The 23,795-nt window shown below is 47.9% G+C and overlaps 2 protein-coding genes across 5 annotated transcripts in view; one reads left to right on the top strand and one right to left on the bottom strand.

The window, feature by feature from the left end:
- The window catches only part of DEAF1 (DEAF1 transcription factor), a 60,935-nt gene extending 45,750 nt beyond the window's left edge, over window positions 1-15,185 (bottom strand). For both annotated transcript variants that reach the window (XM_088471001.1, XM_088471002.1), the window contains exons 1-4: window positions 14,753-15,185; window positions 3,906-3,994; window positions 3,692-3,821; window positions 701-847 (exon numbers count right to left, since the gene is read on the bottom strand). In XM_088471001.1, the coding sequence (XP_088327127.1) occupies window positions 701-847; window positions 3,692-3,821; window positions 3,906-3,994; window positions 14,753-14,906 (520 nt within the window). In that variant the 5' untranslated portion in view covers window positions 14,907-15,185. The remainder of the gene's footprint in view (window positions 1-700; window positions 848-3,691; window positions 3,822-3,905; window positions 3,995-14,752) is intronic.
- TMEM80 (transmembrane protein 80) overlaps window positions 14,782-23,795 on the top strand; it is a 30,490-nt gene continuing 21,476 nt past the window's right edge. For 2 of the 3 annotated variants that reach the window (XM_088471005.1, XM_088471003.1), the window contains exons 1-3: window positions 14,782-15,198; window positions 15,395-15,523; window positions 20,659-20,675. In XM_088471005.1, coding sequence (XP_088327131.1) covers window positions 15,505-15,523; window positions 20,659-20,675 — 36 coding nt within the window. In that variant the 5' untranslated portion in view covers window positions 14,782-15,198; window positions 15,395-15,504. The remainder of the gene's footprint in view (window positions 15,199-15,394; window positions 15,524-20,658; window positions 20,676-23,795) is intronic. The other variant, XM_088471004.1, reaches the window with a different exon arrangement.

Genomic DNA, 23,795 nt, shown 5'->3' with positions numbered 1-23,795 from the left:
AGTGTTTTAGTGAAGTCATGAGAGTAACCGTACATCAGGGCTGTCTATATGTCAGGTGTCACATTAGCTTATTATTAATAAATTGGTTGATAGCCATGTACAGTATATCATATAATCTGCACCTAATCAGTGACCCACTGACAGTAAGGGCTAGCTCCCATTCATCCCTCGCTCAGGGGACATACAGGCAAACCTCACAGTGTTTTACACATCCAGTAAGGCACAGACAGGAATATTATCAATCGCACAGTATCCATCCTTATAGTGCCTTGCTGTAACCACCTCATGGGGCCGATTCAGAGGTGGACACAGACAAAACTGCGTCTTTATGCTAATACCACTACAGATTCTGAGCCTACTGAGACGCCCACTGGCAGTGGCGCTATTCTGTCTCGTTGTGTATTTATACGCACCATCAGGTGCACCAGTCCTAAGGCAGGTGCAATTTCTCCATCTCAACATGGCGTCCTGTGTCAGTGCTCCTGAGGCAAGAGACGCCCGCACCTGCCTAACCACCCCCGTTACCACCCAGAGAACGCCCATTGAAATCCAGGGCTACTGCATCTAAATTCTCTCAGCGTCTCCCGGCAGTAACTATGCGCAGGCATAAAACATCACCCGCTTGTGTGCGACACCGACACTGTGCGCACCTCTCATTCAGTCCCTGTATGTTGTCAATCAAAAATGTATCATACTGTACCTGATCCTAGGCGGTTCTTGTACAAGATGCCGCTGATGTTACGACACCGTACAGGTAATTCATTATCATACACTGACTGGTCCCAGTTGTATTTTGTGCCATCTTTCTCTGACCCAGGAGACTGTGGGGTGGACGACCCATCCGATCCTATATACAGTGAAATAGTTAACTAAATATTAATCAAAGGAGATATTCACCCCTAAGACAAGACTCGCCATACCTACACATCATAGCAACTTGGAACATGCTATTGTTATGACCAAGGGGGAGATTTATCACAGCTTGGAGAGAGATAAAGTGGAGAGATACCGGGCCTGATTCAGACCCGGTTGCAAGCGCCGAGCGCTCGCAACCGGTTCGATGGTGGCCCAGAGCGCATGCGCACGACGGAGCCGGCTCCGTCGTGCACATGCGCAAGACCCAGATAGCGACGGGCAAGCCATCGCTCCGGGTCTCGCACCAAAGGGGGCGTGCTGTCGATGGGCGGGCCGGGGGGGGTTGCTGCCCAAACTGAGGCGTTCCCATGAGAATACCTACCGTTTGGGGCCGGCCCCACTGATATCACGAATGATGTCAGTGGAGAGATTCCGGCTCTGTTAGAGCCGAAATCTCTCTGGGGGTTGCGGCAATGAGACCCTACCACAAGGGTCTTGTCGCAAGCCCGATGGTCGCAATGGTCTTGACCATCGCGACCATCATCATGGCCGCTTGCTATAGCTGTGGGTGGTCACCCACAGCTATGCGAGCGACCAGGAGGCCGTTCTTGAAAAAAAAAAAGACCGGCCCTGATTCAGAGCGAGCGCCTGTAATGGGATCCGGTCAATATCCCAGAACATGGGATGTCGGCGCTTGGAAACCAGCGCCGGAATCCCAACACCTGTCAGAATCCTGGCACCGGAATCCCGAAGGTAAGTAATGGGTTTGGGGGACGGTTAGCGTTAGGGTTAGGCACTGGGGGAGGGTTATGCACTAAGGAGGGAGGGTTAGGTATAGGGCACGTGGAGGGGGAGGTTAGGTTTAGGCACTAGGGGAGGGAGGTTAGATTTAGGCACCGGGGAGGGAGGGTTAGGGGTAGGGAGAGGGAAAGGGTTAGGATACTCACCGACAGGTGTCGGGATACTGGCGTCAGGAATTGAACCCAACTCATGTAACATGGCAGTTAGGAGATGACTGGTTGGTACTCTCTCTCCAAGCTTTGATAAATCTCCCCCAAGTCCCAGCAATGCCAATCACTATAATACAGGCCAAACCGCCTGGCAAATAGATAAGGTAATCACTGTGCCATAACAGCAAACACAGAACCACAAGACACTTATGCACTTATAGTTGAACAGATCATACCCTTGCACTTGGAGAGGTGGATCCGGGCACTAGTGTGTGAGGGCTGTATAATAACAGCATGAGCCTGACTTTTGAAATGTGTCTTATATTGAGTTACAAGCATCTCGGAATACGTTAGGTACAAGATGTCGGAATCGGACTCGGATTTTATTAGATCCAGTCAGCGAGGCAGCGGGAGCGGCCAGCAAGTAAAGGTAAGTGCTGGGCTGGGGCTGGGGCCAGGACCAATCTGGGGGCACTATTTAAGTCTGGGGGCACTGCATAAGGGACACTATTAAACCTGGGGGCACTGCATAAGGGGCCAGCCTGGGGGCACTGCATAATAGACACTATTTAAGCCTGGGGGCACTGCATAAGGGGCCAGTCTGGGGGCACTACATAGGGGCACTACTTCAGCCAGAGGGCAATGCATAAGGGCAAAATTAAACTACAGGGGGCAATGCATAAAGGGGAAAACTACAGGGGGCACTGTATCAAGGGCACTTTTGACTGAGAGCCAGTGGGGGAGCAGCCTGGGACCTGTCGGGCTGGATTGGTCTGGGAGATACCCCTTTTCCCGGAGCGCGCATAATTGCGAAGGCCCCCACCCGGCTACTTTTGGATGCCACTCGGCTGGAAAAATTTCTAGGGAGAACACTGACTCTAAATCAAGACCATAATGAGGAAAGCTCCTTCCGAGGTATATTACATGCCCTAGCTGATTAGAAAAGACTACAAATCTCAGTGTTACTGAACAGGCTCTTGAGGGTGCTTCGATTTAATGTGCTAAAATAATTTCTGAAATGCTAACCTCAGATAAAACAGATACACTATGGATACATGCCATATTATAAATAAGACAAGCTTCATAAGGCTTAGAATATAACTCTTTATTTTATTTACCAGTTATTTATATAGCTCCAGTATGTTCCTTTGCGCTTTTCTATTGGGGACAATATAATGTGTCCATGAGATTATGAGCTACATACAGTATTTGCTTGTGACGTTTCATGGCTAATTTTAGTAATTTAAGCCCTTGCATAATCTACTATGTAAATATTGATGCCTTTGTTCTGGGCACAGCCAATGCCTGCATGTAGTGCTGAATCCTTTTCAGTCATTTCTCTTATTACAGTGCTGATTGGGGATTACACTTTGAATCCTTAGCTACAACAGTAGTTTACAGCTATAAACTGGGCAATATCCTTTTATGAGAAACTTCATTTAAACTCTCAGCAAAGGTCTGGTCTACTACACTTAAAACATTCTAAGCTTGATCTAAATATAATACTATAGTTACAGTAGCCTGTGCTCTACCCACACGGGCCCCCTCCACTGAGCAGTGCCCCCCTCTGCAACACATTGTACCTTATGCCAGCAGGCAGCTCCCGCCTCCTCCCCGGCGCCATCATCCCAGTGATATTCGGGAATTTGGCGCATGCACACAGGTGAGCAAAGGTGCTGACACAGTGTCAGAGTCTATGCTTTCACTACGTGTCCAAGGCTTCTTCTGGCAGATTCTAATTCCCATCAGTCTGTTACACAATATAGTATGTATGTGTCCTGACACACATACTAACATGCAGGTAATTGTACTATGGTGTACACATTCCCTGTGCTATATACAGTATGTATATATATTGCAGGATGCATACATGACATTCTTCTCACCTGGTGTCATTGAAGCTGTTGGCACTTTAATGTTCTGGGTTTCCACGATGCTGCCATCAGTGTGCACCACAATCAGAGTGGCTTTCTCTGTGCTTAAGCTGTCTCCAATCTGTAGGGAAGCCCTCTCTGCCTGCAATTCACATGAGAATACAGAGGATATTGGGAATAATATCACCATACTGGTGACTCTAATGGGAATAGGACATGTACTCACCAGGACATGATCAGACAGAGCGGCTGTGCTGGCCACTGACGTAGTGAAAACATTCTCCCCTGGAGCTCCGACACTGGACACTGTGACTTCTATAGGGTAAAACTGGATGTTAAACTTATATAAACAATCTAACAGGTTATTACATATAAGTATGAATAGAAGCGACTGATATTGTACAATGTACTGAATATAAGTGACTATCTCCATGCCTTAAATATATCCCTAAGACTAGTCAATCTCATAAGGACATGGCAAGTGTGTTTTGTGCCTTTCCAGTTACTGATAGAAAAAAACCTGTACCCCTACTCAGCCACCAACAAAGAACCACATGTCCCAGCCCAGTCTATGCCTATCCTCACATTCACTCACTAAATGACACATCACTGTCCATATCCATTGACTAAGGAATAGAATGACTTCTCCGGCCTTAGGGGTAAGTTTACTAAGATGGGAGTTCTATTTAAGAAGTGATGTTGCCCATAGCAACCAATCAGATTCTACTTCTCATTTACAGTATCTAGCACCTTCTAGAAGATAATACCTGGAATCTGATTGGTTGCTATGGGCAACATCACTTCTTAATAGAACTCCCATCTTACTAAATTTACCCCTTAGTGACAACATCAACCATTCTTACTCAAACACAACATGAGCCCACCTGAATGATGGACCACTAGCCAAAAACAAACATGCTATACCTCCGATCCCCCCTGTGCAATTTATAACCACGCACATATAATTGATGCATGAGGAGTTAGTGTGATACATACACTAATCATCTAAAAGGTCTCATGCTCTCAATGCACCGGTGTAGTGACAACATGAGCAGGGAGAGTACTTTCTGCCATTAGTCACTGCTCTGCTAATGCAATGAGTGCAGGATTTGGCCCTGGTGACTGGTGTTGCAATTCCTTCTGCTATCATTAGATCAGGAGACATTTGGAAACCATGCAGAGAGAGGGAGGAGCAAACTGAGGGCCAAGAATTCTGCTGTCTCTACAATTCATTTTGCTCCCTGAATCCGCTCCATCTGTATAATCACATCACCATTGACATTATCTTCTTCTCCATCCCAAAACAATACCCAAATATGCAATGTACTAATTACATCTGTAGTCATATAATCAATAAACCAAAAAATGTTAATTGATGAGTCACATTGGGAGATTGTGCTCAAGTTTACTTGGCTAAAACATATAATACATAGCAGTCACCTCTCAACATTATAAAAGCATGTGGGGGGCTTGTGTCCTGTGGCGCATCTATAATGGGTGCAGTGTGTGCGGGGCACACGGGCCCCCGGGTCCAGGGGGGCCCCGCACCGAACACACTGCACCCATATTTTTTTTAAACTTACCTGTCCGAAGTCCCACATCGAGTGTCACTGCTGCTCAGAACACCCGTAAAATGACCGCGGCGGCCACTTTCCGGTGTTCTGCGCATGCGCAGTAGACTCCAGGCACACTCTAGTTCCCGGAGTCTACTGAACATGCACAGAACGCCGGAAAATGGCTGCCGCAGCCATTTTCCGGCGTTCTGCGCATGCGTAGTAGACTCCGGGCACACTCTAGTGCCCGGAGTCTACTAATGCTCTGGTGGCTGGTCAGCCGCATCAGTCGGCTGCCAGCAACCACGGAGAGAGGAAGGCTCCCCGCATGAGGAGTGCGCACGGGCCCCCTCCTCTCTTAAAACACCCCTGCTTGTGTCACTTCACTCACGGGATGGGGTGTGCCATGTAGGAGTTAGAGTGCCTGGCACGTGCTGTCACCCCCTAATTTCCTCCATAAGAACATAATGGCAACTATACTGTATATGCCTTCAGCATAGGCTAACATAGGGGGCAGCTGTGGGAGCGGGGTTGCAAAACCATTTTCCCTGGCCAGCAGCTGAAATCGGGACTTCAATAGTAGTAGCACATAATACGATTTTTCTAAAGCTGTGGCCACAACATGCAGTATAAGTAGCCGTGCCATATCATCCCTTTAATATAGGACACATATAAATTACACATGTTCTGTGGCTGGATGACTTTAAGTCTCCATTTCACCTGGTTTTAATCAGCCACAAAACCTGTGTAATTCACTTGTCCTGAATTAAAGGGATGATATGGTAAGCCTAAGTACAAGGGATGGAACGGTGCTGATCCATATGCCCAGTGGCAGAAGCTTCTCTTATCAAGTCTGCTGTGTGTGGATCTAAGCGGTCATTTAGTGCATCAGACAAGAGAGACCAGAGAGCGGCTGTCAGCAGGAGAGACAGGCATCTTAACATGAGGTTGGAGAATATGAACTTAGAAAGCTCAATTCTGTAGCCTTCTGGTTATATATATACTTGGCAAATAATGAGAGTTAACCTTTGCTATCTCTCTTTCTACGAAGTCCAGAGGGTCCACAGGGTGACCTTGGGGTGTAGGTGATGCAGAGTCATCCGGGCACCTTACGCAGTTAATTTTGGACTTTATAGAAAGAGAGATAATAAAGATAAGTTCTTACCATATCTCTCATTTTCTACTTCAGGGTCCATAAGGGTCAGCAGGATGACCTTGGGGATGTTCCAAAGCAGTACCTTCAAGGGTGGGGATGCTCCTGTGCAGAGAGGAGAAGCTGTCGCCTGAAGAAAGCATCCTGAGAGGCAAAGGTATCGAATGCAAAATACCTCAGAAAGGTCTAGATAGAAGACCACGTGGCCGCCTCAAAAAGCTGAACAGCCAAGGCGCAACAGCGAGCTGCTCACAAAGGACCCACAGACCTAGTAGAAGGAGCAGTAACAAAGGGGCGGCACTGGAAGGCCCTCATGAATGTAAGCCTCAGAGTTAGCCATGCAAAGCCATCTAGCCAAAGTTTGTTGTTTGGCAGGCCATCCCTTCTTATGAAAGCCATAGAGGACAAACAAGGAGTCTAACTTCTGAAGGGAACTGGTACGGTCCACATAAAACCTGAGGCCTCACATGCCAAAAAGAGAATTAAAAGGCAGGTACAATAATTTCCTCATTTATGTGGAAACTAGAAACCACCTTAGGAAGGAACCCAGGGCGAGTCCGAAGCACCGCCCTGTCCTGGTGAAAGGCAAGAATTGGGGAACGGCAAGAGAGAACCCCCAAGTCTGACAATCTTCTGGCGGATGCCTTGATAAAGCAGCCAGGCAAAACGCGCATTGGCGTTTCCATACACTATACCGCTGGTTACACTTGATTGTTATAGGGATGGATTAATATGACGAAATGTGTTTCATAACTGCAGCAGCTAGAAGGGTTATCAGACCATCAAGATAGTATTCCTATTGATAAGAGAATCTGCAATATTATCAAAGGAATAACCATTGATAAGCTAAGTGGGAATCATATGGAGCTAGCTAGCTCAGAATATGTTAATAGTGCTATTGAACTATGAATAAACTGCATTGAGCAGATAAATATGAACGGTTACTAAAATAACCACTGAGACTGTTTTTCTTAAACTGATACATTGTGATGTAATTGTAACATAATTTGTTACATTTCAGCTGCTGCAGACAAACACTCCTCTTTAAATGAATATCATGACATAGGATAATGGATGTAGACTAATAAACCTAAATATACATACATATATATGGATAACATAAATTATAACACACCATTAACCAATCCCATAAAAGGTATACAAATATATAACCAGCGGTATTATATAAGTTTTAATACACTTAATTTCTTTCTTTCATGCACATCTTTCTATTATGTTTGAACCTTGATTGTATTTTAAATATTTCACCAGATTGGTAACCCCAATATGATATAATTTTAAATAAAAACTAATAAAGACTAATATGTTTTCACTGAGGAATAAAATGATTAACGTGGACTGATGTAATAGTGCACCGCAGGAAAGACTCTACTTTTCTCTTTGTTTTTTAATTACTCTTCTGGCGGAAGCAATAGCCAAAAGAAGAACAGTCTTAGCTGTAAGCCATTTGAGATCCACTGAGTCCAGGGGTTAAAATGGAGGGTCCTGGAGGGCCCTAAGGACAACAGCCAAATCCCAAGGCGCCACAGGAGGGAAAAAGGGAGGCTGAATGCGAATGACACCCTGTAGGAAAGTGCGGATATCAAGAAAAGGAGCAATACATCGCTGGTACCACACTGAAAGAGCAGAGACATGTACCTTCAGTGAGGCAAGGCGGAGGCCAAGATCCAAACCCGCGTGCAGGAAAGTCAAAACTCTGGATATCCGAAATACCTGGGGGTCGTAACCTTTGGGATGACACCATTGAAAGTAGGTGTGCCACACCCTGTGGTAGATCTTAGCAGAGGCTGGTTTACACGCTCTGAGCATGGTGTTAACCACAGAGCCAGAAAAACCCTTGGACCTTAGGAGGGATGTCTCAAGAGCCACGCCGTCGAAGACAGACGACCCAGGTCCGGGTAAAGGCAAGGACCTTGAGACAACAGGTCCGGACATTGAGGCAACAGCACTGGAGTGTCCATGGAGAGACAGAGACTTCTGGGCCATGCTGAAGCCACCAGCAGGACAGTGCCTCCTTCTTGTTTGAACTTCCGACGCACTCGAGGAAGAAGGGAGATTGGAGGAAACAGGTATGCAAACTGGAAGGTCCATTTGACTGACAGAGTGTCTACCAAGAGAGCCTTGGTGACTCTTGTCCTGGACCCGTACACTGGCAGTTTGTAATTGTGTCGGGAGGCCATGAGGTCTACATCCGGAAGGCCCCACCTGTCCACTAGGAGCTGAAATACGTCTTGGTGAAGAGACCATTCCCCGGGATGCATGTCGTGATGGCTGAGGAAGTCCGCTTCCCAATTGAGAACTCCTGGAATGAACACTGCCTGACTTTTGAGTTCTTCCTTGATGGTTGATGTATGCCACGGTTGTGGCTTTGTCTGACTGAACTTGCACGGGCTTTCCGTGAAGTAGAAGTCTGTCTTGTTGTAGGGTCCTGAAGACTGCCCGAAGTTCCACCAAGCACCAAGCAAGAGACAGACGCACTTCTGGAGAGAGCACCATCATTTGCGCCTATATCCAATGGGGTAATCCGTCCCACCTGGAGAGGATTAGTTTCTCTAGAGGCCGGGAATGAAACTGGGCATATTCTACCATGTCGAAATTCGACACCATGGAGCCCAGCAACTGCATTGCTGAGTGAATGGACACTCGGCAACTGTGGAGGCATCTGCGTACTCGCATCTGCAAAGTGGAGATCTTTTCCTCAGTCAGAAAAATCCCCTGCTGTTGTGAATCCAACAGAGCTCCCAGATGGAGCATCCTTTGAGACGGAATCAGTGAGGACTTCTTCCAATTGATTAACCACCCTTGCATCTGTAACACAGATATTGTCAGCTGTAGGTGGTGTTGAAGTACCTCTGGAGACCCTTCCAACAGTAAGAGGTCGTCCAGGTATGGTAACAGGCAAACCCCCAGCAGCCGCAGATGGGGTGCCATTACTGCCATCATTTTGGTAAACACCCGAGGTGCAGTAGAGGCCAAACGGCAGAGCCTGAAACTGGAAATGTTGTTGCAGTATAGCAAAACTGAGAAAACGCTGGTGAGATGAAGCAATCGGAATATGCAGGTATGCATCCTGAATATCCAGTGATACCATAAAATCTCCAGGTTCCATAGCCAGTACAATTGAGCGTAGGGTTTCCATCCTGAACTGAGGTACCCTGAGGAATTTGTTCAGGGACTTGAGATTGAGGATAGGCCGATAGTATCCATTTGGTTCCTGAACCAGAAAGAGATTGGAATAATAACCCGTTCCCCTTTGGGGCAAAGGGACCAGTACAATGACCCCTGCCTGAAGCAAGGAATGTACGGCCTTCTGGATTTGTAAGGATTTGTCCTTGTTTGACAGAATGCCTGTGCAGAAAAACTGATGTGGAGGTCTTCTATGGAAGGAGAGGATGTATCCGTGAGAGACCACTTCTCTTACCCAGGTGTCTGTGGTAGTCTGACACCAGTATTGGGCGAACTGAAGAAGTTGGCCTCCCACCCTGGGATCCCCCAAGGGGAGGCCCATCCCATCAGGCTGAGGGTTTGTTGTCAGGCTTGGCAGCCGGACGTCTCGCACTCCAAGCTTGCTTCATGGGTTTGGCAGTCTTCTTGGGGACTGACTGCATAGCCAAGGACTGAACTTTAACCTTACCTGGGGCCCGATAGGTCCGAAAGTATGAGGTCCGAGACCCAGAGGGAGCAGGGGCAGAAGACAGACAAGCCAACTTAGCCGCTGCCAACGTATCCACAATTTTATCCAAATCAGGGCCAAACTAAACTTTACCGTTATAAAGTAAACACTCTAAGCCCTTCTTGGAGTCTGCATCTGCCCTCCAAGAGCGCAGCCACAGAGAGCAGAGGGTCGCAATAGCCGAAGTGGAAATCCTAGCATTCAATAAGCTGATATCCAAGGCAGCCTCGTTAAAGCTAAATCTCGGAGGTTGCCCACTAGATTCAACTGCTCTCTGGTTAAATCCGAGGCCAAGGACCCTTCAAGAGTGTTCGCCCAACATTCCATAGCTCTAGCTACCCAGCAGATAGCCATGGCCGGTCTGCATGCAGCACCTGAAAGGGAGTAAATGGATTTCAGGCAAACCTCCACCTTCCTATCCGTAGCATCCTTTACGGTCGACATGGAAGGCATAGGTAGGGTCGCGCTTTTAACCAAGCGCGACACATGAGAATCCACCGCTGGTGAAGTTTCCCATTTTGTAAAATAGTCCTCAGCAAAAGGATAAGCATAAGCCAGGCGTCTTTGCAGCTGGTAACGCTTTCCAGGTGATTTCCATGCCACCTCCAGGTGGTCAACCAACTGATCAGATAAAGGAAATATGGCAGCAGTCACCTTTACGTCCTTGAAATAAGCATATTTGGACTTAGGCGCTGGAGGTTCGTCCTCCTCTATGACCAAGGCAGCTTGTATCAGACCTGGGATATAAATCTTAGACTTAGGCTCCACCTGTCATGCAGAGGGCTCGGAGTCAGAGTCATTCGGGAGCACCTCATCATTAGACGACATGTCATCATCATCATATTGAGTAGACAGATGATGGCAAAATTCTTTTAGCCGGTCTAATCTGCCGCACATCCGTAAGAGTCAGCACCGTAGTGGGAAGCGTATTAACCCAGGGAGGATTAGATACAACCTGCATGGGTGCAGCCGGATGAAACAGGCTCTGAGAGGGTATAACCTGCTGCTGTGGGAACCTCAGCGGGGGAAACACAGGAGGGGCTACTAAGTGTCCCGCAATGGCAGTTAATGCTTGTGCAAAGCACGCCCAAGGGGGCTCCTGCATGGTGGCTGAGACAGTAGAAGGGCATAGCACCTCAGACATAACCCCTCCAGTATCATGTCTCCCACAGCTAACACTGCTGCACATTTTTTGCATGACAGGACAGGAGCCAAACTGAGCATATCATCCTCACTCCCAGACATGGTTTAAAGGATATTAAGTACCCTATATGTGACCCACCACACAGTACAAATAAACTGTGAGGAGAAATCTGCACCCTGACAACATTTGTAAAGGCTCAGTGAGAAAAAAGCGCAGGGAAAGTAAAATGGCTGACAGTGAAAAGAGAAACTCATACAGACAGCGCTAGCATAAATTCGCAGATAAATACACCTGCACAAATGGCACTACTATTCAACTACACAGACTCAGTATCTCGTAGGCTATAGTGCTACATACACTGACCACGTTGGAGGAGAGGTACTTAGGGCAGGGTAGCCTACCCTCCCAATTCGGCCAGGAGCCTCCCGATAATCGGGTGCAGCTCCCCGGCCCCCCCGGAAGGGCAGACAAGTCTTACACAGTGACCCGCCGCTTAGCTGCCCCGTAGCGCCCGGCCGCAGTCCAGGGATTCTCCGGGGTCCCTGCTAGCCTAGACCCCTGAGGCCCTCCGAGATCCCCGGATCAGTACCGGCGTCGGCGGGGTGACGCAGCGGCAGAGCGGACGTTCCCTGGACTGTCCGCTCTTGAAGAAATCTTCTTTTAAAATAAAAAATCTTCAGGGGCTGTTACACAGCCCCCCGCGTGTTAGTGACCCAACTCCGGCCGTGCACCCAACCAAAACGGAGGTGCCCCTGGCCCGGGGGCAGGGTATAGAAGGAGACCCAGTGCATCCTGGGAGAAATATTTACTGCGTAAGGTGACCGGATGACTCAGCATCACCTATACCCCAAGGTCACCCTGTGGACCCCTATGGACCCTGAAGTAGAAAAAGTATTTTTCACTACAGAACGGACATTTTGCGCTTTGAAAATACAATCCTCTATTCTCAAAACACATGGATATATGAGTGTGTGTTTTATGTGTTTAACCTATTCCTGACCACTTATGTTATTGATAAGAGATAAATATGTTTGATTTAGTTTGTTTTTTAGACTCTTTTTCCTACTGTCTATACTATAGAGACCATCAATATTGTTAATTAACACTGTATTACATACACTAAACAGTGTATAAGGAGACCAATGTGTACATATATGTCTAGGACCAGTGCTAGGCTCTTCTGTCGCTCTCCCAGACTCCAATGCTCCGCAGAGCAAGGGACTTGGATTGTGTAATGGTGCCCACATCAGGAGAAATAAAAACCTTCAGCTTGTTGGGCTTGCCCTTCTGCAACATCTAATGGCTTACTGTAGTCTCTGGCCCTGTATATGTCTGATGTGTTACATACACTGCACTTTGTAGGAGCCAGACTATAGCTTGTTAAGTGCTAATTATGCCCTCTATGGACCACACTCACTTTAAAATCAAGCATTTGGAAACCCCCTCTAGAAGTCCAGCTTTTGCCTTTGTTCTGAATTTCTCTGGAATTTCAATTGAAAAAGTGCAGACAATAAAAAAACTGCCAAGCTTTCCAGGGCTGCAAAATATGACCTTGTGGATTACATAAAGCATCATTCATCATGACCCAGTGCTAAAGTATGTGATTTACAAAAGAGAAGACAGTTGTTATGCAAAAATATATATTCTAAAGTAGGCAAAATAAAGACTTGTTAATGTTTGCTCAGTTGATAGTCTGGGCAAGGGGTGGTGGAGCATGCTTGCCGACATCTGGCTTCTGGGAGGGAGCAGCCAGGCTGGCATAGCAGGGGCCGTGGCCATCACAGGGGGGCGCGGCGGGACATACCTGGCATTTGTGGGTGGAGCGGGGGCGAGGCCATGCGATTGTGTCATTTTATGAAGCAGAGGGCGGAGTCATGATGAAGAAATTCAACGTGAATCGCATCATCGGCCACCCCCGCTGCGCGGGTTTCTGTTGTAACTGCGGGTGGGGGGTCCGGTGGGATCGGCAGGCGCCGGGAGGCTTGCCTGCCTTCCCGGGGGGCTGGGAGCAGCACCCAATTTTCGGGAGAATCCCGGTCGAATCGGGAGGGTAGGCAAGCATGCGGTGGAGATGTGCAGGTGGGGATGTCAGTAATAAAGAGTGTGGGTTGGTAATCTAATAAAGTGAGAGGTGATTCTAACTAGTGGAAACAGCCAAGGCGTGCAGTAAATATAAAATTTCAAGTAATAACAAAAAAAACAAAAGACATTTATTAAATAAACATATTGAAAATAACACAGCCGTTATAACACACAAAACTGACATATACATGCACAGTAAAAAATATATATATAAATACAAATCGAATAGACTCCAGAATGTCTGATTATATAGTGTTTACTAATGCTGGGCATACACTGGCACCGCGGTCATTTTCCTAGCGTCTTGCGCACAGTAGGGAAATCGCATGCGAAGTAGACTCCGGGCACAGACTAATGAGCTGCATCTACCGCTGGTGTCAGTGCACTGGTGGCCGCCGAGGAGAGAGGAGGGGGCCCTGGATGGGGAATGCACACGAGTCCCCTCCTCTCTTAAAACGCCCCTGCTCCATAGGTTTCTATGGGGGCTGCAAATGCAGTCAGATTTTCCAAGCTGCGGAATGCAAAGAATTCCAGTGTTTGGCCACTCGCAGCTGACGCCATCTGAAGATGGCATTGTGCTACAGCAGCACATATGCTAAACTTTTCAGATCTCAACATAAGAGGGTTCCAACAGATCCTTACCCTGCATTGGCCATTCGCACATGTGTGGTCAGTAGACCACGCATGCGCAGGAATCACTCCAAGCTAATCGCAGGGACAGGCTCGTTTCGGAGCCCCTGTCCCTTCGGGTGCTATTCTCACTTAGAGCAATGCGATTTTGAGAGGTTAGTCTCGCCATTATTCCAGAACAATCACCAGAACAACCAAATAAACACCAGCGTGTTTGAGCCATTGTATAGACATGTTTTCTTCTAAGCTCCAGACTCCTACCCCCATAGCAGAGTTATGTGCTGGAACAGCAACGTTACACACCTGAGTATTTGAGTTAGGGATGGTCATCGGCCATCGACTATTCATAATCATCGATGGTTTATGGCCGGTGTCAAATGATTTTGCCATCGATGGAGGAGAACCAGATGGTTTCCCTCCTAAGCATAACTGTTTTTTTGTTTTATTTTTACAAGGTGCCGGAACATAGCCCCGCCTGCCGGCACCCGCTAAGCCCCGCTCCCATGGTTTCATTGGCCCATGGGCCAGTCAGTAAAAAAACAGGGATAACCATCGGTTGGTGAAACCATCGATGGTAATACATTGAACAGTTTGTTACCATCGATAGCTACTTGCTATTTTGCCCTTCGATAGTAACACCACCGATGGCCATCCCTAATTTGAGTGACAGAATAAGTAAACTTCAAATTAATGAACAAATTAAAAATTTAACAGAATATCAGCCAGCACCATCTAGCGGCATCACAGATAATTACAAACATAAATGCAGTGTATGCAGAGCGCCATCTAGCGGCCGCATACTGACATGACATCTCACCTGTATACCCGTTTCCTGTCGCACTTCTGCCATCAGGCCCAGTCATGACCGTGACCGACGTTACCTCCGGCCCATCCCGCACAGCTGCAGCTACGGCAGCCACTGCTGCTGCCGCTTCTGATAATCCGAGTCGGGACGCTTGAGTCTCGTCCATCCCTCCGGAAACTACCGAACTTACTTCCGGAAACAGACGAGTGGAAACCGAGAACACCTGAACGCGCAGTCCGAAGAATAAAAGAATAAAGAATAATAATTCGAAAAGACCCGATGGGCTCCGGAAATCTCCGAGCGCTCCACGATTCGCTGCTTTCGCTCCGGCCCGTTCACGGAAACCACCGAGTGTAGCCGATGCTCGCCGAAGATGGCTGCGGGGCCGAATGTTCCCACCCGAACGCGGGATCCGCCACGCATGCGCATACACGTCGTTTCCTGAACTGCCTACGACGGTGAGTTTCCATGGCAACGGTTGTTTCAAGGAAGCCATATTGAATTTGGGCGCATTTCCTTTTTCCTACTGTGATACTGTTAGGCCAGTTACATTTCACATCTCTTATCTGTGCTGTCTATACCGTACGTTAGTAAAAGCAAATAGCTGAATTCTTATTGTCAGTTCCACAAGGATAATCTTTCTCCACACAGTAGAATTTTAAACTTGCCCAGAATAAAGATGGCTGCTCCGGCATCTGCTTACAGTTCTCTTTCGGGTCCTTTGACGAAGGTAACCGAAAACATCCGAAGATCATCTGAACAATATGGCGATGTCCAGGAGAGGTGAGTGCAGGACGCGTTGCCATAGTTACATGTATTTTGTTCCCCTAGAGCTAGGCATTGCACCCCTTCTTCTGCTGCTATTAGCCCCTATGGTGCTGGCTGGATGTAGACATCTAGGCTGACACAGTAAAGCATCTCTAATGTAATCCTTGCTAGATTACATCAGTGTGTAGTAACAGGCAGACCCTAGTGATTCATGACTGTGGTCTATGGAAATAATCTCTCTCTTTCACAATAACCATGAAGTTTGTACCGCTGTGGATAGATCCATTCACCCACATTGTTCATAGTTTTGGAATCATATGTGACTTTATATTGTATAATTATTATGCTAGTAATACGTTGTTTTGACCTCATGTTACCCATTTCCTGAGGCTCATTGTAAGAAGTGGGGATCACCCCCTGCTGTGCATTCACACGTTACACGATTAATTAAAAGTGCAACGTTATCTATGCCTTCCATCTCTTCCTTACGGATAGGAAGGCAGAAACTTGCCTGAAGTCGATATTCTCTCTTTCAGGAGCTGTTGCCCGGCAGTCCATGGCTATCTCCTGGGTAGCTAAGGATAGAGAGTTGGGCTGATACACTTGAGGACTCCTTGGAAGTTCCAGAGAATCAGGTGTCACTGGTTGGCTATATTAGGGATGCAGCTGCATATATCGGTAAGGCCGCTCTGGATGCTAGTCTACTGACATCTAGAGTCTCGGCCGCGGCCGTGTCTGCTCGCCGTTTTCTGTGGCTACATTATTGGAGCTCAGATGACGATTCTAAGAAAGGCCTGGAGGCCTTACCCTATAACGGGGAGATTTTGTTTGGCCCAGACCTGGACAAGATTGTTGACACGCTGACCAAATCCAAAATCTGCATTTCTGCCCTCAGCATCTGCTCCTGCAAAGTCTTGAAGTTCCCCCTTTCGGTCCTTTCGAACCCAAGGAAAATCCAAAGGCTAGTCCTTCCCTAGGCAGTCCGCTGCCAAGAAAACTGCCAAGCCTAAGAAACAAGCCTGGAGCACAAGACGCCCGGCCTCCAAACAGGAGGATAAACCCGCAGTCTGACGGGGCGGGCCTCCCTCTTGGGAGGCCGACTTCTTCAGTTCGCCCAGTACTGGTGTCAAACCACCAAGGATGCTTGGGTAAGAGAAGTGGTCTCTCAGGGGTATGCCCTCTCATTCATTCGAAGGCCTGGCCACCAGTTTTTCTGCCAAGGCCCTCCTTCAGACAAAACCAAGGCCTTGCATATCCAGAAAGCCATACAGACCTTGCTGCAGGCAGTGGTAATTGTACCAGTTCAGCTATCTCAACGAGGTACTGGTTACTATTCTACTCTTTCCGGTTCAGAAACCAAATGGGTCTCATCGGCCTATCCTCAACAACAAAGCTCGGAACAAGTTCCTCAAGGTGCCCAGGTTCAGGATGGAAACCTTACGATCCATCATACTGGCTATGGAACCTGGGGATTACATGGTATCACTGGACATTCAAGATGCATACCTTCATGTTCCCATAACGCCTTCTCACCAGTGTTATCTGCGGTTAGCTATACTGCAACAACACGTCCAGTTTCAGGCGCTGTCCTTTGACCTATCCACGGCTCCAAGGGTTTTTACCAAAATTATGGCTGTAATGGCCAGGAAAATCCGACTCCTACCATATCTGGATGACCTCCTTGTTGACGAGTTCTCCAGAAGAGCTTCACCACCACCTGCAACTAACAGTTGCTTGTCTACAAACACACGGGTGGTTGATCAATTGGAAAAAGTCCTCGCTAATTCCCTCACTGAGGATGGTTAATTTTAGAGCCCTTCCGGACTCTCACCAGCAGAGAATCTTTCTGACTCCAGAAAAGATGTGTATGTTGCAGCTGCGAGTACACAGACTCCGCAGTCGCCAGGTGTTAGTCCACTCGGTGATGCAGGTTCTGGGATCCATGGCATCCACATTCGACATGGTGGAATATGCTCAGTTCCATTCCAGGCCCCTGCAGCGGCTCATCCACTCCAGGTGGGATAGATTAACCCACCGGATCATAGCTCAGATAATGGTACTCTCTCTGGAGGTGCGTCTGTCCCTCTCTTGGTAGCTACAGACATCTCATCTAACCAAGGGTTGCCCTTTTTGGATTCCATACTGGATACTCCTAACAACGGGCACCAGTCTCCGGGGATGGGGTGCAGTGACCGGTCCTCACTCCTTTCAGAGCCGGTGGACAATGGTAGAGACATCCCTGCCCATCAACATATTGGAACTTCGGGCTGTGTACAGGGCCCTCATGATGGCAATACACATTCGTCATGGAAATCCCACGCAGGTTCAGTCCGACAACGCCACCACAGTGGTGTACATCAACCATCAAGGAGGCACTCGAAGTCGGACAGCTATGACAGAAGTGTCACAGATTCTGACATGGGCAGAATCTCATCTCCTGACCATTTTGGCAGTGTTCATTCCGGGAGTTCTCAATTGGGAAGCGGACTTCCTCAGCCATCACGATGTGCATCCAGGGGAATGGTGTTTCAACTCCCAGTGGACAAATGGGGTCTTCCAGAGGTGGACCTCATGGCCTCTCAACACAATCACAAGTTACCAGTGTACGGGTCCAGAACAAGAGATGCCGAAGCAAGCCTGGTGGATGCTCTGTCAGTAAAATGGACCTTCCGTTTTGCATACCTATTTCCTCCTGTCTCCCTGCTTCCTCAAGTTCTTCGGAAGTTCAAGCAAGACGGAGGCACTGTCCTGCTGGTGGCTCCAGCTTGGCCCAGACATCATTGGTACTCAGATCTTTGGAGTCTCTCCATCGACACTCTGTTCCTGCTGCCTCAACATCCGGACCTGTTGTCTAAGGGTCCTTGCCTTTACCCGGACCTGGATCGTCGGTCTTTGATGGCGTGGCTCTTGAGACATCCCTCCTAAGGTCCAAAGGATTCTCTAGCTCGGTCATCAACACGATGCTTAGAGCGCATAAACCTGCCTCCACCAGGATGTGCAAAAGAGTGTGGCATACATATTTCCAGTGGTGTCGTACAAAGGCTTACAACCCTCAGGTGTTTTGAATTTTCAGAATACTGGCATTCCTTCAAGCTGGGTTGGACCTTGGCCTGCGCATGGCCTCGTTGAAAGTGCACGTCTCTGCACTGTCAGTGTGGTTCCAACGTAGATTTGCTCCGATTCCGGATATCATCACCTTCCTCCAGGGTGTCCTCCGGATTCAACCTCCCTTTGTCCCACTAGTGGCTCCTTAGGATTTGGCAGTAGTTCTTCAGGCTCCCCAGGGTCCTCCATTTGAACCTCTAGATTCAGTGGATCTTAAGTGGTTAACAGCTAAGACTCTTTTTCTCCTGGCCATTGCATCTGCCAAAAGGGTGTCAGAATTGGGAGCGCTCTCCTGTCATCCTCTTTTTCTGATATTAAACCAGGACAGGACGGTGCTTCATACTCGCCCTGAGTTCCTTCCTAAGGTTGTTTTCTAGTTTACATATTAATCAGGAAACTATAGTACCAGCCTTTCTGTCTCCAGACCTCTCGGCTGGAGAGACCTCATTGGATGTGGTCCGCGCCCTCAAGATTTATGCAGACCGTACCAGTTCTCTTCGGAAATCAGACATTGGATAGATGGCTTCGTATGACTATCTCAGAAGCTTGCACGCAGGCAGGCCTGCCTGTTCCATCTTCTGTTAAGGCTCATTCTACTAAGTCTGTTTGTCCCTCGTGGGCAGCTCGCAGTGGCACCTCGGCTATTCATTTTTGTAAGGCGGCCACGTGGTCTTCTGTCCAGACCTTTCTAAGGTTCTATGCATTTGATACCTTTGCCTCTCAGGAAGCTTCCTTTGGGCGCCGGATTCGCCTCTCAGCACAGGAGCGTCCCCACCCTTAAAAGGACTGCTTTGGGACATCCCCAAGGTCTCCCTGTGGAGCCTATGGACCCTGAAGAAGAAAATAAGTTATGGTAAGAACTTAACTTTGTTAAATCTCTTTCTTCGAAGTCCATAGGGTCCACACGCACCTGGCTTCATATGGGCGATATTGCTGGTCATCGGTTTCTCATCTCCTTTTCTGTGAGAGTGTTTCTTGAGTGTACCAGTCTTCCTTCTCCCCTTATCTTCCTTCGGCCTTTGGCTTATTACCAACTGAGGTGCCTCTGGCTCGGGGGTGGGGTATAGGGAGAGTGGACCCAGTGCATCCTGGGAGCTAAAGCTTTAACTGCGTGGTGCCCGGATTGGTTCCCATCACCTAAACCCCAAAGACTCCCTGTGGACCCTATGGACTTGGAAAAAGAGCGTTAACAAAGGTAAGTTCTTACCATAACTCTCATTATTCAATATTTTACATAGTATAATGCCACAAACATATGGTATAACCGCACAGTGTTATGAAATATAGCTGATCGCAGATTCCCGATTATCGTGAGTCCGTGCATGTGCAGAACGAGTCCTGTGAAATTGCACACAGGCCACCGTATATCTATTCCTGGTTGACAGGCAGAGGCGCTTGCAGGACGATGCAAGGACGGGGACAGCCTGCGTTCCCGGAAACGGGGGCGTGTCGCCCCTGTTTTCCAGGAGTGGCAAGGCCAGGATATGCGTGCAGACTTCCTTGCCCTGCAGGCTGAAAGGATCTGGCCAGGCTGCGGTAAGCTTCAGCTACTGCAGCCTGAGCAAAGTGGCAGCCATTGTGACCGATGGTTGTGATGGGATCGCAGATGCATCACAAACACCCCCTGCTGCATTTGCATTTTTGCAGGACAGAATTGCAGGCCCTTAGATAATAATGCTGCAGTATTCCAGGCAATATCAGACAGCTGTCCTGAAATCACTGTATGTATGCACCACAAATGGTCACAGGGTCCACTGATGATCCTGTTGCTACTGTATGAATAGGAGCATTAACAGGCATATTGGTAAATGAGGTGTAAACTGATGTCATTGACCTGTGAGTGTATAGCCATCTGACAATCCCACTATTGGGCCACTCTGATGCCAGAAATAATTCTGCCCCAGTGCTAAACAGCCAGATCTTGTCCAAACCGACCACTCACTCACATGACAAATGACACACGAGAAAAGGGGTTTGTGCTCCAATTAATGTTTTATCGTGTTATTATTTTGTTTCTCGCTAATGGTTGATTCTCTTGTTCACAGGGAAGAGCTCGTTGGTTGTATCCTTTGCAATTGAAAAATACATGCGTTGGGGTTCTTATTCGACACGCTTTCTTAGAGGAGGCGCAGGGTATGTATGTATATATATATATTAGGGGTGAGCGGGTTCGGATTTCTGAAATCCGAACCCCCCCGAGCCCCCCCGATCCGAGTCCGATCCGAGTCAGGCTCGACTTTTCCCGCCTGACTCGGATCTGAAATCGAGGCAAAACGTCATCTTCCCGCCTTCCGAGTCTCGCCGGTTTTGGATCCTATATAAGGTACACACGTCGGCGCCATTTTCTCACTCGGCTGTGGACAGTGAAGAGGGAGGGTGGGAGTTAGGGCTGTGTAGTGTAGTGTAGTGTAGTGCTGCTGTTGTCCACTACTTCAAAGTCCATAGGGGCTGGCTGTGTTGTGCTGTGCTGCTGTTGTTAATAGGGGCTGTGTCCACTACTTCAAAGTCCATAGGGGCTGGCTGGACTGTGTTGTGCAGTCAGTTCTCCATAGGGGCTGTGTCCACTCCAAAGTCCTGTGCAGTGTCCCAGTCCTAAAGGAGTGCTGTAGTGTTGTCCAGGGGGTGCTCTGTCCATCAGGGGTGCTCCCCCCAAGTGCTAAAAAAATAATATATTTTCTGTGTTTGTGAATTGTGTGCGCAGTAGCCGCACGTGCATCAACAAAGTAGTGCCAAGCGTGCGCCTGTGTCATAAGTAAAGGGCCGGCTGGCTTGACCGTTAAGGGTGCTGTAACCCCCGAAAGTACACTCCAGTCCAAACCAAAAAAAAAATTATTTTCTGTGTTTGTGAATTGTGTGCGCAGTAGCCGCACGTGCATCAACAAAGTAGTGCCAAGCGTGCGCCTGTGTCATAAGTAAAGGGCCGGCTGGCTTGACCGTTAAGGGTGCTGTAACCCCCGAAAGTACACTCCAGTCCAAACCAAAAAAAAAATTATTTTCTGTGTTTGTGAATTGTGTGCGCAGTAGCCGCACGTGCATCAACAAAGTAGTGCCAAGCGTGCGCCTGTGTCATAAGTAAAGGGCCGGCTGGCTTGACCGTTAAGGGTGCTGTAACCCCCGAAAGTACACTCCAGTCCAAACCAAAAAAAATATTATTTTCTGTGTTTGTGAATTGTGTGCGCAGTAGTCGCACGTGCATCAACAAAGTAGTGCCAAGCGTGCGCCTGTGTCATAAGTAAAGGGCCGGCTGGCTTGACCGTTAAGGGTGCTGTAACCCCCGAAAGTACACTCCAGTCCAAACCAAAAAAAAAATTATTTTCTGTGTTTGTGAATTGTGTGCGCAGTAGCCGCACGTGCATCAACAAAGTAGTGCCAAGCGTGCGCCTGTGTCATAAGTAAAGGGCCGGCTGGCTTGACCGTTAAGGGTGCTGTAACCCCCGAAAGTACACTCCAGTCCAAACCAAAAAAAATATTATTTTCTGTGTTTGTGAATTGTGTGCGCAGTAGTCGCACGTGCATCAACAAAGTAGTGCCAAGCGTGCGCCTGTGTCATAAGTAAAGGGCCGGCTGGCTTGACCGTTAAAGGGTGCTGTAACCCCCAAGTACACTCCAGTCCAAACCAAAAAAAAAATTATTTTCTGTGTTTGTGAATTGTGTGCGCAGTAGCCGCACGTGCATCAACAAAGTAGTGCCAAGCGTGCGCCTGTGTCATAAGTAAAGGGCCGGCTGGCTTGACCGTTAAGGGTGCTGTAACCCCCGAAAGTACACTCCAGTCCAAACCAAAAAAAAAATTATTTTCTGTGTTTGTGAATTGTGTGCGCAGTAGCCGCACGTGCATCAACAAAGTAGTGCCAAGCGTGCGCCTGTGTCATAAGTAAAGGGCCGGCTGGCTTGACCGTTAAAGGGTGCTGTAACCCCCGAAAGTACACTCCAGTCCTAACCAAAAAAAAATTATTTTCTGTGTTTGTGAATTGTGTGCGCAGTAGCCGCACGTGCATCAACAAAGTAGTGCCAAGAGTGCGCCTGTGTCATAAGTAAAGGGCCGGCTGGCTTGACCGTTAAGGGTGCTGTAACCCCCGAAAGTACACTCCAGTCCAAACCAAAAAAAAAATTATTTTCTGTGTTTGTGAATTGTGTGCGCAGTAGCCGCACGTGCATCAACAAAGTAGTGCCAAGCGTGCGCCTGTGTCATAAGTAAAGGGCCGGCTGGCTTGACCGTTAAGGGTGCTGTAACCCCCGAAAGTACACTCCAGTCCAAACCAAAAAAAAAATTATTTTCTGTGTTTGTGAATTGTGTGCGCAGTAGCCACACGTGCATCAACAAAGTAGTGCCAAGCGTGCGCCTGTGTCATAAGTAAAGGGCCGGCTGGCTTGACCGTTAAGGGTGCTGTAACCCCCGAAAGTACACTCCAGTCCAAACCAAAAAAAAAATTATTTTCTGTGTTTGTGAATTGTGTGCGCAGTAGCCGCACGTGCATCAACAAAGTAGTGCCAAGCGTGCGCCTGTGTCATAAGTAAAGGGCCGGCTGTCTTGACCGTTAAAGGGTGCTGTAACCCCCGAAAGTACACTCCAGTCCAAACCAAAAAAAAAATTATTTTCTGTGTTTGTGAATTGTGTGCGCAGTAGCCGCACGTGCATCAACAAAGTAGTGCCAAGCGTGCGCCTGTGTCATAAGTAAAGGGCCGGCTGGCTTGACCGTTAAGGGTGCTGTAACCCCCGAAAGTACACTCCAGTCCAAACCAAAAAAAAATTATTTTCTGTGTTTGTGAATTGTGTGCGCAGTAGCCGCACGTGCATCAACAAAGTAGTGCCAAGCGTGCGCCTGTGTCATAAGTAAAGGGCCGGCTGGCTTGACCGTTAAAGGGTGCTGTAACCCCCAAAGTACACTCCAGTCCAAACCAAAAAAAAATTATTTTCTGTGTTTGTGAATTGTGTGCGCAGTAGCCGCACGTGCATCAACAAAGTAGTGCCAAGAGTGCGCCTGTGTCATAAGTAAAGGGCCGGCTGGCTTGACCGTTAAAGGGTGCTGTAACCCACAAAGTACACTCCAGTCCGAACCAAAAAAAAATTTATTTTCTGTGTTTAGCCGCACGTATATATCAAATCGATATAACATAAATGGAGGACCAAACTTTCTCCGATAAAAATAAAATAGAGAAAGATCAAGAACCACTTCCTCCTAGT

Source organism: Taudactylus pleione, unplaced genomic scaffold, assembly GCF_031769625.1.
Source record: "Taudactylus pleione unplaced genomic scaffold, aTauple2 ptg000109l, whole genome shotgun sequence".
NCBI classification, from domain to species: domain Eukaryota; kingdom Metazoa; phylum Chordata; class Amphibia; order Anura; family Myobatrachidae; genus Taudactylus; species Taudactylus pleione.
This window is presented reverse-complemented; position numbering and strand designations above follow the sequence as displayed.